General features: G+C 36.1%; 1 protein-coding gene across 6 annotated transcripts in view; it reads left to right on the top strand.

The window, feature by feature from the left end:
- The window catches only part of DGKB (diacylglycerol kinase beta), a 298,411-nt gene that overhangs the window by 51,664 nt on the left and 229,666 nt on the right, over window positions 1-17,081 (top strand). For all 6 annotated transcript variants that reach the window (XM_062508155.1, XM_062508139.1, XM_062508130.1 and 3 more), the window contains 4 exons: window positions 4,254-4,303; window positions 5,628-5,702; window positions 6,182-6,301; window positions 16,016-16,133. In XM_062508155.1, the coding sequence (XP_062364139.1) occupies window positions 4,254-4,303; window positions 5,628-5,702; window positions 6,182-6,301; window positions 16,016-16,133 (363 nt within the window). The remainder of the gene's footprint in view (window positions 1-4,253; window positions 4,304-5,627; window positions 5,703-6,181; window positions 6,302-16,015; window positions 16,134-17,081) is intronic.

Here is a 17,081-nt window from a genome sequence, read left to right as displayed (position 1 = left end):
AGATGAATTATAAAAATATGATTCCAGGTGACCCTTTTTGCAGAAAGCATGTTTTATTCTTGCTAATGATGAGATTTTAAACTAAATATTGTCTATCTAGCATTTGCTAAAATGAGGAGTAAGGATTGTACATTTTGTAGTTACAGTAATTCTCTCTACACTTTCTTCTTATTATTACTATTAGTTCTGAGAAAAACAAAGTATACTGAGTATACTTAGAGATTTATAGATGGGGTGGATAACCTGCATTAAACATCCTAATTCAAGCAAAGAGTAGTTGCTAGTACAGGCTTGCTCTCTATACTTACTGAATACTGAAAAGCCAAAAATGATCCAAGTCTCCATCACTATTGGGAAGGAGTGTTTGACACAGCAAGTTCTAAATTAATTGTTTGGTTGTTTTGTTTGGTTGTTTTTAATTAGGGGCCTGGATCATTAAGATGCAATACCACTACCTATTAAAAAAAAAACAACCAACAACAACAAAAAAAAAAAAACAAAAAAACAAACAAACAAAAAAACCCAAAAAAAAAACCCACAACCTTTTAGAAGCCAGTTTTTCATGTGACTAAACAGTCAGACCAATCATATTTTTCTTATTGAGATGAAATATACTTCAAGGTATGTGACGGGTCCATTTATAAAAGATCTGTGGGATCAGACTCTCATATGGAAAGTAAATAGTCATTATGGTAAGATGTGTAAATAGTAGGCTGTTTCTGCCAGGATAAGAAATTCATTACAAGGCTACATGCTGCTGAAGTATCTTGATGTTTTGTTACCTGTAGTTGCAACTTTGTACTGTAAGGTCACAGCAAATCTCCCAAATCCCCCCAAATTTGGTAATACTGCTTTGGTATCATAGGAGTAAAATATGAGAATGTATGTGTGAATGCGCATTCAGAACAGAGGGTTAGAAAAACTGAGATTCAAGGACTGAATTTAACTTAGAGCTTAATAACTGCTGCATGTTAGCAAGTTATGCAAGCCCTACCAGAGCGCTGGGGAGCTCGATGCACAAACCATGGCATGAAATGGAGATCAGTTGCCTCCCCTGGTGTCGGGAATTGGTGCAGTGGAAACGAGGAGAGACAGAGGAGCAGATGATAATTACAGTGTGGGGATCTTCAGTGACCTTCAAATGTGGCAATAGGAGCTGCATGGGCAAGAGACTGCTCTGTGTGATTTAAGAGCAAGAGAGCATGACTAATACGTGTATGGTACTTAAATGTTTTGTGTATTCAATGCCAGTTGCATTTACTATGTATAATTCTGGGCATGGTTGTTTTATGGGTTTGTTTTCTCCTTTGCCATACAGAATTGAAATATACCACATATTTTTGCTTTTTAGTATCTGAATTTCAGCTTATATTGCACCATTGTATGCAGACTATTCTGTTGGTTTAAGTTGAATTCTCAGTATAAATCAATGGTATAATTTAACTCTTTTTTTCTGAATTCGAAAGCAGTAGGTCCTGTGGCTGTAATGTAAATTATAAGTTTTTCGTAATGAGGGGAAAAAGGAAATGTGGCTTATTCTGGAGTTGCCAACTATTATTATCAATGCAAATTTCAAACAGTGATTTTATTTTTTTTTCAGATGACAAAATTGGAAAAATATGAGTCATAGTTGAGTGTTTGGAAACTTAATTCAGGACAAGCAGAACATGAAAGTGGTGTTTTCAATTAAAATTTGATGTAGGCTGGAGGATAAACTACAGTAAGAGAAAATAATGTTTCACCTTTGGATCTATATGATCTACAGATTTTAATAGATTTATAAATATTCCAGAAGATGAAAATGGATTTTCTAACCTGTTAAGAATGTAGCGGTCTTGCATAGTATGACCCTCACCTGTTTGGCATGCTCAGCATTTCTAGTACTCAGAATCTATGTATGACTTGAATATAAAGAAAATCCTAAGCATTCCTCTCAGAGATACATTGAGAGAATGTAAATAATCTTGTAAAGGTTAAATTGCCATCTAGATATAGAAATTGAGTGCCCAGTCAGTGTAATCAGGTGAGGAGATGGGAAAAGAAATATCAGAATTTGACTTGGGCTCTGTAGTTTGCATCAGAACTTATGTTTGGTTGTTTTTATGATTTCGTTCTTGGTTTGGTTTTGTTGTTTTTTTTTTTTTTCCTCTTAGAGCATGTAAATCAAGAGCATGAATATTTAGCAGTGTATGAATAGAATAGAGATTGCATGCCACACCAGTAGCATAGTTTTCAGAATCTAGCCAAGAACACAGATTGAGCCTTTTTGCTACCCTATGCATATGTAATTGGAAAGACTTTGTTTCTACAAAGGTGAAACAGTTATAATTATGCTGATGTCTGGTTTTAAACGACTGATTAGGACAAATGATTCATGTTAAAGGAAAAAAAAAAGTTGTATGCACTACTGCTTTGGAGTGGGTAAAGGTCACAGAGATGCTAAAACTTGCTGTAAAATATTGTCTCAGCAAGTGTCTAAGAATCACAGAGGAGGAGGAAGGAGAGGCAAATGATTTTAACTTTATCATTGAGTGATTCAGTGATTCATCCCTGTGGAAACTGTGAATGTCTAATGGTGCCTTTGCCAGACAATATTAGCTGTCAAGCTCTGAAAAGCTTTGGTGGAAGGTGTGCTAGCTGGGGCAGTACCAATCTCTGGTGGCTTTTGGCATTAGCTGTTGTTTTATGCTGAAACATTTTTGCTGTGGTAACTCTAGGGAAAGAGGGATATTTTTATATGTTTTCCTAACCTGTAACTAATGAATCATGGGCCCTTGTGGCATGAAGTAGTGTACTACTGTAAATATCATCAGTCTTGTATTACAGCTCTTAAGAGCAGTGCAAGGTAATGGCAAAAATTGATGAAGTGGTGGAGAGATGCAGTGCTTACATTATTTTCACACAGTTAGATGATCAACTCATTCCCAAGATGGAGGATACAAGCAAAACAAGCTGATATGTATAGCAGCTAATATATTTTGCTATAAGTCCAAAAATGATCGAATTCTATTTGAACTTTACTCTCTAATTGATTAGAATTTCCTCTCACTTCTCATTATATTGTTTCCTGAAAATTATGGCAATCTTGGGTGTGGAATTTTTTGGACTGTTACAGCATCTGCTGTGGATCCTGTGTGGAGGGATTCCTCGGTGTTAATTTAGTCATATGTTATGTTTCCAGACACATCTGATTAGGCAACAGATTACTTGTGTTTTGCTGTTGGTGAAGGCATTACATTGTCCTGGAACCACCTCTACATGGGCTGACTTTTTCGTCCCTCAAAAATAGGTGTAGGGGTAAAAAAAAAAAGGCACTTTCGAAGACCATGGTGGGTATTTGGATTTCAGAACTCTGACAAACTGTCCCTGAAAGTAAGGACAAAGAGTGGGGTATTTGTAGGCTTCTGGATTTCCTTTTTAGTCTTGTAACAGTATTCCTATGAAAGCTTTATGCTTTGCTGTTTCCAAATATCTTGGTAGTGGTGCATGTACCCCTTCCTTTGGTACCCCTTCCTTTGGTACCCCTTCCTTTGGTAGTCATGGTACAATCTTGAAAGTACATATTTTTTCTGGATATTGTCAAAATATACCTTTTTGTCTGTGTGATTCCTGAGAATATTGGGAGTACATTCTGAAATTGATGAAGCAAGTATGGTCCTGGAAGAAGTAATGCTGGCAGTTTGTGATGACTGTTTGTTGTTGGATTTGGATGATTAAATATTTAAAATATTAATCTTGTGTTTCATTTAGTTGGTCACAAAAGAGTTTCTAAAGCAATATCACTTTTGATAGCTGCAGTCAAGGGAGTACCATTGTAACTTAAGCAGGCTTATCAATGTTTGTGACAAATTGTGTGTTATCCTGTGTTTGGTGAGATCACAGAGAAAGGCCTTCTGGTAGTACTCACCATGAAGACAGATCATCTCTAGAGGGAAGCAAAATCAAGTTCACAGACCAAATTAGCTACTAGGGGTGATGGTGCACAAAAGGTGCAGTTGCACTCTCTGGCTAGTCTGTCTCATTGGAGGCACTGTGGCAGGGCAATTGCTGAGTGAACCTCTCACATAATGCAGCTTGTTTGGTGGGTCTACAGCTAGTCTGATCATTAAACAAAAATGTTAGTATTTGTCCTTCCTTTGAAACTCAGACTTAGCTGTTTTGTGTTTTGGGTTGGAGTTGGTTTCTCTAATGAAAAAGAGATGTATTTGTTGCATTTTCTGAGTTTCCTTCTCTCTTTTTTTTTTTCTTTTCAGTTATGTTTCGCTTGTATGATACAGATGGGAATGGATACCTGGATAGTTCGGTAATGTTTTTTATGTATTGCATTGTAAGAGTATGTCAACGTGGCAAAATTATACAAAACTACATTAATTCAAATCAAGTTTGTATTTATCCTGAATTATTAGAAGCAGTATAAAATATACTTGATAAAAATTCATTTATTTGAAAAGTAAGGCTTGAGTTTTCCAATGAGAAATGTTGCTTCTACAACTGTGTAAATTTTCAGTTGTTGACACTGCTGTCATGGAGTCCCTTTCTATAGTCTTCTTATTTTTAATGATATTACTGTAGGGGACACATTAATATGATTCTAGTAATTCTGGTATGCTGCTGGGAGATGTGTATGAAAGCACCGTTTGTAAAGATTTCATTAGAAAGTGTGAGAGTCACACAGTGGATTTATGTGGAGAAATGTAACTTCCACGTTATTATTAAGAATGGAGGAACAATATTAAGGGAAAAGTTTTGAGGATTAGCCCAACCAAATATTTGAAGAAAAGTTGGAGATATGGAAATAATTTTAAAAGATGTAGCTATTTTTGCTAACAGAAACAAGTGTTTTATTAGCAGTGTTCTTTTTTTTCCCCCTTTGGGTTTTTTTTCCACCTTTTTGTATCTACTGGAAGCAAGGCAGCATAGGATGGATTGGTAGGGAATAAGAGGTGATTCCTATAAGTTGCAGGGAAATATGGAAGCAAAATTATATACGGGTATAAAGTAAATACGGCACCAAAATTTTAGGCAATACCGAGTTGAGTTAGATGCCTGGATACAAATGAGAGTTTAGAATGGTCCTAGATAAGCATTTTTGCATGTTTACAAAGCAGAGGTGTATATATAAGTATAGAAAAGCCCTAGTGATACATGGTCAAGGGAAATTGCAATACTGTAGTGGTAAGAAAATAAGTCTGTAGTAGTTTAAAGAATCCATTTTATTCCTTATTTCTGTTAGAAAGTTGTGATTTATACAATTACTGTTAAAAAACTGATTTGTTACAATGATGGAATTTAGACATCATTTCATTATCTTATCACAGGGTGGAAATCAGATCATGAAAACATGGGTGCTTGAAAGATAAGTAGGAAGGAAGAATCTATGACTGCTTCCAATTACTTTGATTCTGGGGCTGTATTTCATCTCCCTGAATGCTTTGTAGTCCGTGCAAGATGTTTTGCTAGTAAGCAGATTCACTTGAGAATACAGCTTCCAGTGTAAAGTACATTTCATCAGGGATGTTGATGAAGTAGTGTCACTGAATGCAATATGGTTGAATTACTAGTTGCTTGCAGTAGAATTTTTCTTTATAGCCTTGCATTAAATATCATACTTTTTCATTCATCTCTAGGAGCTGGAAAATATCATTGCTCAAATGATGCATGTTGCAGAATATCTTGAATGGGATATTACTGAATTAAGTCCAGTAAGTATCCATTGGTGACAATTCTTTTAATGTTGCTAGAGACAGCTCTCATAATTTTGTATTTCATATCCACATGGCATTCCATAGGTGAAATAAGGATAGCCTGTGCTCCACTATGGCACTGTGAATTAGCACTTTTGCCAGTATTTTGCTGTTTAAATCTGATCTATGAAATGTTCAATAAATGTGATAATTAACTTCTATAACATAACTGGTTAGTCTCTGAAAATTTCTTAAGAGTGCATGCACAAAGGACACAAGTCGATTTAGGATTTTTAGTTGTTAACAAAATGTAAATAGGAGTATGACACTTCATTTTCTAAACTGTCCATACTCGTTTGAGTACAGCTACCGTGCAATATTATTTTTCTTATTTTTTGTGTGAGAGAATTGGAGATCTGCACATGTCCTAACAAGTTGTTGTATTAGAATATAGCAATAATAAATTAAAACTTACAAGATTTTTCATTAAACTATAGATTCTTCATGAAATGATGGAAGAAATTGACTATGATCATGATGGCACTGTTTCCCTAGAAGAGTGGATCCAAGGAGGAATGACAACAATCCCACTCTTGGTCCTTCTTGGGTTAGAAAATGTAAGTATTAAACAGCAGCATCAAGTTTCTGCTTGTATGTTGACTGTGGCTTTCAGGTTAGTTTCTCTGTGGCCTGTGTGAAAAGAAAGACTTTGCTTTATTCCTCTTTACTATGGCTGAATGACGTGCAAAGAACTGAAGTGTGTCTTCAGCGTCACAGGTACACTGACAAGGTTGAAGCACCATCTAATAACCTGGCCCTGGAGCTGGAAGCTGTAAAAAGCTGAATAATTTTCCCCACTAACAACATATTAATTCCAAGCTGCAATATTATCTGTTAAGTGTGTTTTACTGCCCCTATGTATGTTACAGCTGGCTTGGAGTTGTGTCTAAGCTTCACAGCATGGTACTGGGTTGTGTGGCCTAACTGTGCTGAGTCACAGAACAATCTAGGTTGGAAAGAATTTCTGGGGATCTTCTGTTCCAGTCCCTAAATAAAGGCAGCACCACAGATTGAGTTATCCAGGGCCTTGTCAAGCCTGGATAATTCAAGTGAGGTGGATTCTACCAGTTCTGTGGGCAAACTTTCCCTGTATTAATTGTTGTCAAGAGAAAGAGTTTTTGTTCATGTGTGCTGATGGAATTTCTTCTGCAGCAAATATTGTTGGCTCTTGTCCTGTCGTCATACATCCCTGTGAAGATCTTCTGTCTCTGTAACTATGTTAGTAAAGTGTAGTAAGAAGCAATATCAAGGGGAACACTTACTCCAACGGATAGAGTGTTGTGAAAGATGAACTTAAGTTCTCTACATTTACAACCTCACATTAAAGGTAATACAGATGTAATATGATCAATTTTGTACCAGTTCAACACAGCTGTTTTAAGACTGGCATGTTGTCAGTGCCACCTGCTGTCCTATATTTGAGCTTATTTTGAACTCATGTTTTGAAGCATAGGTTTCAAATGCTTGTCTGCTATTCTAAAGAAAGCCTTTTAGGTTTTTTTTGATCTCTTTTCTTAAGTAATTTTCACATATTAAAAATAATAAATAATGTTTCTTTTCCCCGTGGAGTGCAATCTAAACTGCTGTAGTTGCTCTATGCTATTTTATTTGCACGAAAAATGCTCAGATTGATACTTCGTGCAGGGAAATATGTAACAAACAAGTTCATTGAACAGAAGATATATGTCTTGAAAAATCTAATTAATTAAATTACTAGTAAAGTATCTGAATTGAAAATAACTTTCAGTGAGTCTGGATCACTGTAGTACCAATTCCCTAATTCTGTATGTGAGATACAGTAAGAAAAATGTTAAATTACTGTCATCAAACAACAGATGTTTGTCAGGCTGAATTCCATTATTTCCACAGAATTACCCTAAACAAAGGCCAGCAAATTCTCTCAAGCAAGCAGTATAGCAGATAACAGATAGTGATTTTCAGTACAGATTTTTCTTTTAGGACAGGTTGTATAGGTGTTCTGGGAGTATTTTTCAATATCTACATTTCACTTTTCTAAATTTGAAACTCCTAAATTATGGCATAAATTAATGCAGATCAATCTGTAGAGTTTATTTTCATATTAAAGCAAAAGCTGTTAGAAAGAAGCTATGTTATCAAACATTTTAATCCTTTTGAGTATTTTTACCAGTTACTAGATATTTCTCTTGCTGTGCATAGCTTTACTATGAAAATACTTAAAATACGTAAATAGTGATCAAAATTATACAGCCTGTTATCAGCATGGCTCAGTGTTTCTGTCATCATGAGTATTCGTAGTATTTAATGCATTTAACAGAAATAAATGCACAGTTGTGGAAAAATATGAAAGAGCATGCAAAATATCTCTACAATCAATAAGCATAGTATATATAAAGTCCATTACCTACATATGAGCTGATTTGCTAATGATTCACTAGGACAAGATGCTGCCCTTCAGAAGGCCTCCTGTTTTTCTTTTTATGTTTAAATCTGTTTAATTTTTTAAACCCTCACATTATATATAAAGAAAAGCAAAATTTTGAGATTTTTCATTCAACCAGCAAAAATACATTACTTCCATTTGTGCATAGTTCAAATAAAACTGTATTTTAGGACATTGAAAAGAGAAATCAGTAAAGATAAAACTCTAATGCCTGTTTGTTAATTAGTGTAAACTAATAGCATGGTTTTGATGGTTTTGCAGCATCTAATGTATTGTCCAAGCTCTTCATTCCAGTGCATCAATCCCATGAGTGGGATGCTCTTACTTCTTTTTGCATGCCATTGTTAGATTTTGCAAACCTAGCTTCCCAGGACTCTGCTTTCTGTGTTTCTATCTCTCTCCTTTTAGTTATAGTGATGAAAACTAAGATAAGAATCTTGTGGACTCACTAATAAAATAAAAAAGTGCTAATACCTTAAGCTTCTCCTCAGGCTGATTACTATGTGAAAATAAGGGGCATAACCTACTGGATTATGCTTAGACATGTCTAAGTAATCTTCATATGTTGTAAATCAGAGGGAAAAAACCAACAAAACCTGACAAAACAACACCCCTCACCCCCAACCCCAAAGCAAAACCACAAAAAACCCCAAAGAAAACCCACAAAGAACCCACCAACCAAACAATTTTGTCACCTTCTTTTAAGTGTTGGTTCTTTACTGAACAACGACGAAATTTTAAATCCAAGACACAAATTTCGAAGCTTGTCTAGGGTGATAGTGACGAAGAATTGTCGCTATAGTTTATTTAAATAAATTACGATACAAATGAAATATTTAATTTGTTTTGGGTTGGGGTCCATTAACATTATAATGTACTTAACTGTTGTATAGAGCTTGTATGAAGGATAGAAGATTTTCAGCTGGTCTCATTTGATATGCTAATATCGGCTATGATAATTTATTTCAGCTGCAGATTTGTCATAGTACTTTCAGAATTTGGCTACATTGTTTGTACTTAATCCTTAGTTTCCTGTAATAGCTATATAGAAAGGTCAGATATCATGTAAAAATTCTATATTGCATTTAAATTCTTTCAATCAGTTTTTATTACATACTCTATTAGATGATTTAGTCTGAATAATTTAAAAATAAGGAGCATTTAAGTGAAGTATGGAACTATATTATTTAAAAATAAAAGAATAAACAAGTCAGTGTTTATGAGCAGCGGGGTTGAGATAACTTAACCCCTCACAGGTTTGTGGCCTTTGCCCTCTGACTTCATCAGTAATCCATCCCCTTCTAAGAGAGACAAGAGTATTAGGCTGTAACTACAAGCATTTGCCAGCCACCTGTTACCAAGTCAGAGAAGTAACAAGAAAATGTGCCTCGTTTCCCTTTTGCTCGCTCTCTCTGTCTCTCTGCTTCCCCCTCCCCCCCCCCGCTTCCCCCTCCCCCCCCCTGCTTTTTCCTAGACTTTCATGAAATTTCTAGTTCTCTTTAAATTTATTTAAAACTACTAAACTAATTTAAAAGTTGCTGGCGCAGTTTAGAGTGATGAAGATAATAGGACAAAGAGCATTAAAAAAAGTCTTAATTTCCCTAGGAAATCATCTTTAATATCCAGTTTGTTGTGTTTTGCTGGGCTTTATGTTCTGTTTCCTCCTAAGATTTGATTTTGGACTTGTTGTGAAGGTAGACATTAGAAATACAGAGTTTTATCTCCGAGAATGTTCCAGGATGGAAATGATGTATTTGATTTTTTGGTGCTTTTGAAGGCAGTTGATATTCTAAACACACAGTCTGGTACAAGATAAGGAATTTAAATAAGAACTTCATTGGTTCTTTTTCTGTAGGGGTTCTGAGATACATGTACTATTTGGCAATTTGTTTCAGAAGAAAAGATCTTGGAATTGTGTAGATGTATATTCCATTTGTAATTGGGTGACTACCCTTAATTGGCAGTGTCTAAATGCATTCTGTATGTCATCTACTTTGTATTTAAGACAAAGTAATTCTTACTCTGTTTAGTTGTTCCAATTTAATGGATTTTTTTTCAAGAAATTCACTTAGGTAAAGTGAGAATTTTGTGAAGAAAAAAAATGTTTACTATGTAGGAAATCGTTATTTATGTGATTTAATTTTTAGTAATAAACATATGTGAGGTAGTTTTTTGCTGAGTGTCACACTTCAGTCTGGAGTTCTCATAGTCCTCATCAGTTGTCCAAATTTATTTCTACATCTTAAGGCGATAGTTAGTTACATCCCTGAAGTACTCCTCATTCTTCTGGGAGGTGTTCTATTGCCCATTAGTGATCACTAGGCTATTTATTCTGTTTCTCCATGGTAGAAACCTTTGAAGTTTCTGACCTTTTTATTTGCTTCTGCATTATTATAAAATAGATTAACATTGTAAGAGAAGGTGAAGAGTTAATTCACTGACTGTCCTAGCATCACTTAAAATTTATTTTGTAACCTGTGTACAAAAAATAATCTTAATGATGGGTTTTGTCAGCCATAAGCGTTGTACTCTGCTCTCTGGTAGGTGTTGTACAATATTATTCCACCGTGATTTGACAGAAGCACTTGATTTCTCTTTTAAATTAATTGCATGCCAGATATTTGGTCTCACTTTTCCTGTAACAAATAATTACTGTCACCTCTGTCAGTGATTGCACAGAGAGGAAGTATAAACTGCGAGTTCATAAATGCTGGAGTTTAAAGAAATCCTGTATTTTAGGGAAGTATTTTATTCCCTCTCCATTGGCCACTAGATGTCACGGTTGCATTGTGCCTGGTACCGTACAGCTGCTGAATAGCTGCCCTGCGGTGAGAGAGAAGTTTTAAAACCAGTAAAAGCTTCATAAAGTCATCAATAATTTGAAATAATGCCAATAAGCCTTTCTTTTAAATCAGTAATAATTGTAACTTTCAACCCAGTTGACCTTTTAAATTAAGGTAAATTCTGATGGGACAAACATTTGTGTTGAGTTGAGGCTATGTTTCAATTAAATCGTAAGGGTATACTCTTAACGTTTTGCTTCCAATCCGCGTGCAGTAAATACTATGCGATTGCACTCATATAATTGAAAAAGCAATTTTTAAACCCTTTTGATTAAATGTGGGATGAAAAGTTTCGGTGGGAGTCTGTGCTTGGGAACAGTGCCTCTTATCGTGTCTACTACATTATAGTTGCCATACTTTTTGAGTATGTTAAAATGGAGCCAAACTAGAGCAGGATCTCTTATACCGTGAGTTATCCCTTCAGGCCGAAGCTTGAAATGACTGCTCAACACCTGGGGAGTTTCATAGACTTCTGTTTCTTTTGTTCAGTGGGGAAGAAGGGCAGTCAGGCCTTTTATTTTCCTGAGTGACATTTCTGTAAGTCCTTTCTGAAGTGAGCGGTTTCTGTAAGCCCGAAGTTCCGGCGCACCATCCGCTATTTCCAACCATGCGGGGGCAAACTCGAGAGCTCCCTGGGCTGTAGCTCACTCCCTTAGTGCCAGCTCGTTCCCGGCTGGAAGCAGACTTTGTCCCCGTGAGGGATGAAGGAGCTGTTGTGGCGCTCTGGTGTGGCGGCAGGGCCCGCAGAGGGCGCGGTGTCCCTGCTGAGGGAGGGAGGGAGGGAGGGAGGCTGCGGTGGCAGGAGCACCCTTTCCCTTCCCTTCCCTTCCCTTCCCTTCCCTTCCCTTCCCTTCCCTTCCCTTCCCTTCCCTTCCCTTCCCTTCCCTTCCCTTCCCTTCCCTTCCCTTCCCTTCCCTTCCCTTCCCTTCCCTTCCCTTCCCTTCCCTTCCCTTCCCTTCCCTTCCCTTCCCTTCCCTTCCCTTCCCTTCCCTTCCCTTCCCTTCCCTTCCCTTCCCTTCCCTTCCCTTCCCTTCCCTTCCCTTCCCTTCCCTTCCCTTCCCTTCCCTTCCCTTCCCTTCCCTTCCCTTCCCTTCCCTTCATCTTCGCAGACCCGATTTCCCTTTCATTACTACAGCCCTGCTTCTCCTTTCATCTCCAGGTAGAAAACAGCCCAGGAAAAGTCAGGAGTAGCACTCTTCTGTGTATAGGTATAAAATAAAGGTGTGTCATGCAGATATACAGATTTACCATTATTTACAGTTTAATTTCTGCAACACCAAAGTCTCTGCAGGTGACAGATGGTTACAGATTTTGGACAGGGAAACTCCATACTGTGGCTATTTATGAAGGTTTTTAAAACCATTTAATTTTTCCTCTTGTGCTCCCTTTTCTGTTTCTGGATGAGTGTGTGGATGAAGGCTGTGGAAGATTTGTGTTTTGATTTCTCACAAACATACACACACACACAAAATATCTCAGAAATTACAAGTGAGGAGCCCTCCCAAATAGTGTCCCTTCAGTCGAGTTACTCCCTTTCCACTTGACCGTGAACAGGCTTAAAACCCTTTCTTCCCAAAGGAAATTGAACAAAACAAAACATGATATGAATTCTTTGCTGAGAGCCAAACAAAGGAGTATAGAATGTAACTATATTTGTTTTACACTGTGTTTGCTGCGTAGTTTAATGGAAACTCTTTTCACCTTCCCACTGATGGAAAAATGGTTAAAAATACGTAATAAAATTGTCTTGACCAAGTCAAGTAAATATTTTTTAAATAAATGGAATCAAAATAATCAGCAAAAGAGTTAACAGCTACTCCATAACATCCATCTCACTTAAATGCTTGTTACTAACTCTTCTCATAGAAAAAAAATTAATATTCTGGTATTTTAGACACTGTATCTATTTTAAGAGGGCATGTTTGCTGGGATCAAAACTTATCAGTGATTTTCATTACCGTTTTTAAGTCTCAAAATCTTGAAGGTCTCTTTATCTACCTTATACACAAATATCTAAAAAGCTGACATAAGTTAATACCATACCAGGTTAGGGATGTGTAGCTAAAGTCTGTGGTAACATAAAATTTTCCACTAGTTCTTAGGCTGCCTCTTTTATGGTTGACTTGCTTTTTAAGGTCAGGTAGTTTTGGCAATCAAATCCATGGTAGCAGGGTCAGGATCACAAGTTAAGAGAACCGTTGTTAACAAAATAAATGTTACTATTGTCATTATGTTTTAAAGTCTGGGTATGCCATATGGAAGCTTGATTTTCAGTGATTTGTATAATGAAGTGAGGAAGACATTTTTACTGTACCTGCCCTGCTTTGAGATCTTCTTAATGTCTATTTGTTTTTAAACTCTTTCTCAGGATATGGAAGCAAAATGAGTTAATGGCAGTAAATGCACTGATGTGTCAGAATTGTAGATTTTATTCATACTTAAACACTTGCATTGAGGTGGCTTTATTTCATATTATGTCTTTTTTTTCACTTGGCAGTGTTTTAAAAAGTTATGTGCATGCATAATCATATGCAACACTTTATTGCTTATTTTTGGCAGTGCACAAGAGCAAAAATTTAATTTGCTCTTTTCCAAAAGTGCATTGTGTTTATGTAATGGATTTGCATCAGTTGCAGTCTGTAACACCGCTAAGTGTTTTAATTGGCAGAACACCCACATCAAGACTTGTTTGTTTTTCTGATAAGGAAAATGCCAGCTAAGTTAGACCATATGTTCTGTTCAAATAAGAAGTGACATATTCACATATAATGGTCATTCTTTAAAAATAAAATTAAAATGAAAAAGTAATACAAATTTAATGTGGAAGAGGGGCAAGCTTATGCATAAGTTTGAATTTCTGTTAATTTTCATAATCAGCAAGTATTTTGCTAAGGAAGGCTGGTCAGCTCACATTTTAAATGCTTGTGGTTTATGACTGTATGTGTTGATGACCTGAGTGATGTTAAAATTGAAGTGTAAATTGCTTGCTATTTTTTTCTCAGAAGAATTTACATGGTCTTTGTTGTCTAATGAATAATTGCCTACTTTCAGAAGGCTGGAAATTCACATGCTGTATTGTAGTTTAACAATACTTCAAAAATGTGTGGAATATGGTAGTAAGATGGGAAGAAAAATAGAAGTTAGAGAGCTGTGTTTAATGGAATACATCCTCTTCAGCTGCCAGTCATGAAGGAGCTTGACAGGCTTCTAGTGCTTCACAGCTGCAGAATCTATTTCTGCTTCTTCAGGGGAAATTGGAAAACTTCCACAGTCTTTGCCAGCCTGAGAATCCCGCATTAGGCATCTGCTGTGCTTTTGCTGCAGAAAGGGGACCCTGACATTGGCCAGCTGTCAGAGATGGCATTTGAACTCCTGCTGGTAATATTGGTGGAGCTATTACTTATGGTCTGATCCTGATACCTTAGTAGAGAGGGAAAAAAAAAATTAACGGACTTAAGTCTTTTTTGTTTCTGGGTAACTTGCAGGAAATATTCAAAGTTGTGTCCTGGCAGAGACCCAGCTTTGAGCCAAATATTCTTAATTTCTTAGTGTGCTGATTTTGCTTCAGGATTTTTCTTTTTTGCCCACCAGGAGGAGAAAGTCTTCATCATATTTGACTTGTATTAACGTCTAAGTTCTAGAACAGAGCAATACTGATTTTTAGGGACATAACTCATATAGTATATGTTAATATAGGACAAAACTAAATTTTTATTAAAATTTATGCTCAACAAAGTACACTGGCTATTCTCATCAGTGAAAACCACCTTATTGAAAATCTAGTCAGGAATATTGTGTATATGTGATGACAAGTAATAGTAGTTTGATGTGAGAAATCAGGAACTGGATAAGAATCAGCTGTTGATGTGGTTTCAGAGAAACAGAGATTAGTGACTTCCTTTAGCTATATGACAATATATTGTTGTTTTGGCAATGACATGAGCAAGAAGACTGTAGACTTTCAGCGATACACAAGGAAGCAGCTGATGGACATTAACTGCCTTTGTTCCATTGGACGTTATATTTGGTAAAAGATTTTTTTTTTCAATCTTGTGATACTACATTAGGTCCATCTAGTTTTTTTTAGAATTGAGACTTCTGATGATTTTAGAAAGGAAAAGCCTGATTGCCAGTATTACGAAGAAGACTTTAGAGAATTAATTTAGCATCTGTACCAAGTGCACATCATTTTGTAAACCTTCAGAAAACAGAGAGGTCCCAGAATGATTCCTTGAAGAAAGAGGAGGAGAATCATCCAGCAGAAAGCTTAGTTTTATAAAAATAAACGAATTGATAATATTTTAGAGGTTCATGTAAATTACAGTGGGCCCCTAAGTAGTAAGTGCCAGTGAGTTGATCAGTTTATTCAAGAGAGACTTGAGTATAGTGCAACAGCTAACTAAAAAACTTGGCCTTAAATGTAAGCAATTCTATTTTTGGAGAAGAGGTCTAAGATGCAAATCTCACTCGTAAATACGAGGGTTTTGATAGGTAATTGGCAGTATAGATTAGCTTCATTTAAGGCTGGGAATAGTTATTGTGGTGTGGTTGGTTTTCTTGTTTCACATATGTGATGTATGTAATTTATTCTGGCATTCATTAAGAGTATCTGTGTGGATTTAGAAAACCCTTTCTATTGTTTGTTTTGGGGAGGTTTATCTTCTGACCTGCAGCACCATTATTTTTAGGGAAAAAATAATTCTTAATACCAGTTACAATTTAATATCAGCTTATATGCATTGATCTCATGTTGCAGTGGTGACAGCAGCCTGGTGGCTTTTTCTGAGTTCTTTTCAAAACGTGTGGATGTCCATGAGCTTCTGAAGAATTTTTTTATTATATCATTGCCTGTGTATTTAGAATGATTATGCTGTTATCTGGTGCAGAATCTTAAATGAAGTAACAGCTTGTCTTTTATGTTCTTGAGTTAATCTCCAGTTTTAATTGGCACTTATATATTTCACTATTTTATTAAGTGAAATCTGTTTCTCTTATGTCCTGTACAGAATGTGAAAGATGATGGGCAGCATGTATGGAGATTGAAACACTTCAACAAGCCTGCCTACTGTAATCTTTGTTTGAACATGCTGATTGGAGTAGGCAAGCAAGGTCTCTGCTGTTCTTGTGAGTATAAGCATTTCAGTGTCCATTTGCTTGCTCCTAGAAATGTTGTTCTTGCTGCATAACAAAGAACTAGTGGTTTCCTCTTACAAAAGCATTGCCACCAACAGTAGTGTCTCCCCCTCCTTTTCTCTGCTTGAGTGCTCACGATATTTTTTTTAATTTTTCAGGATATTTGGCTTTAAAATGTTTTGTTTGAGGGAATTTTCTGCTTTTGAAGGGTTATTTATCACTGTTAGTTCCCTTTGGAGTCTATTGCTCTTTTATTCTTTACTGCTATGGCTTTTTTATTTTTTATTAAAGAGTATCAGGTGTAAGTTTTAACTTTATGCTTTTGTTACTCTTCTTTTGTTTTTGCTAATACTTGTACTATAGGTATCAACTTGACAAACATCTAAGTCCCTTTTTTTTATTCAAAATTTTACACAGATTTGTTTTGTTAATTGTGAAGGGGAAAATCCCAGTTTTCCAGAAATCAGGTTTCTGTAACAGTTCTGAAGTTTTGTATAATTACTTATTTTGTAGTCATAAATCTCAATCTGCATGTTAACTGATTATAGATTTTAAGAAAAGCAACACAGAAAAGCTACTACTCTAATTTGACCTTCGTTAGGCTATTGGGTGCAGTTACTACCCTTCAATTCCTTGAGCTGTATCTCTGCATTTCTTAATAGTCTGTTAATCTGTGTTTGACCACCTAACATGTCTCTTGAGAAACCAGGGCTTGCTGAAAGTTACCTTGTCTCCATTTGAAAGTTTCCAGAAATGGGTGATCCATATCCTTCTTTTGTGGTGTGTTCCAATGATTTTTTTTTTTTTTTTTTTTTGAGACCTATTTTCTGATTTGAATGTCTTGTAGATGGTTCCAATGATTGGTTCATGTTATGCCCTGCTCCATTCGAATAATGAGATCTTTGGTACACAACTTTATTCTTCTCATGATGGTACCAA

The sequence above is a fragment of the Cinclus cinclus genome, chromosome 1 (assembly GCF_963662255.1).
Source record: "Cinclus cinclus chromosome 1, bCinCin1.1, whole genome shotgun sequence".
NCBI classification, from domain to species: domain Eukaryota; kingdom Metazoa; phylum Chordata; class Aves; order Passeriformes; family Cinclidae; genus Cinclus; species Cinclus cinclus.
The sequence above is the reverse complement of the archived record's forward strand: the minus strand, read 5'-3'. Positions and strand labels throughout refer to the sequence as shown.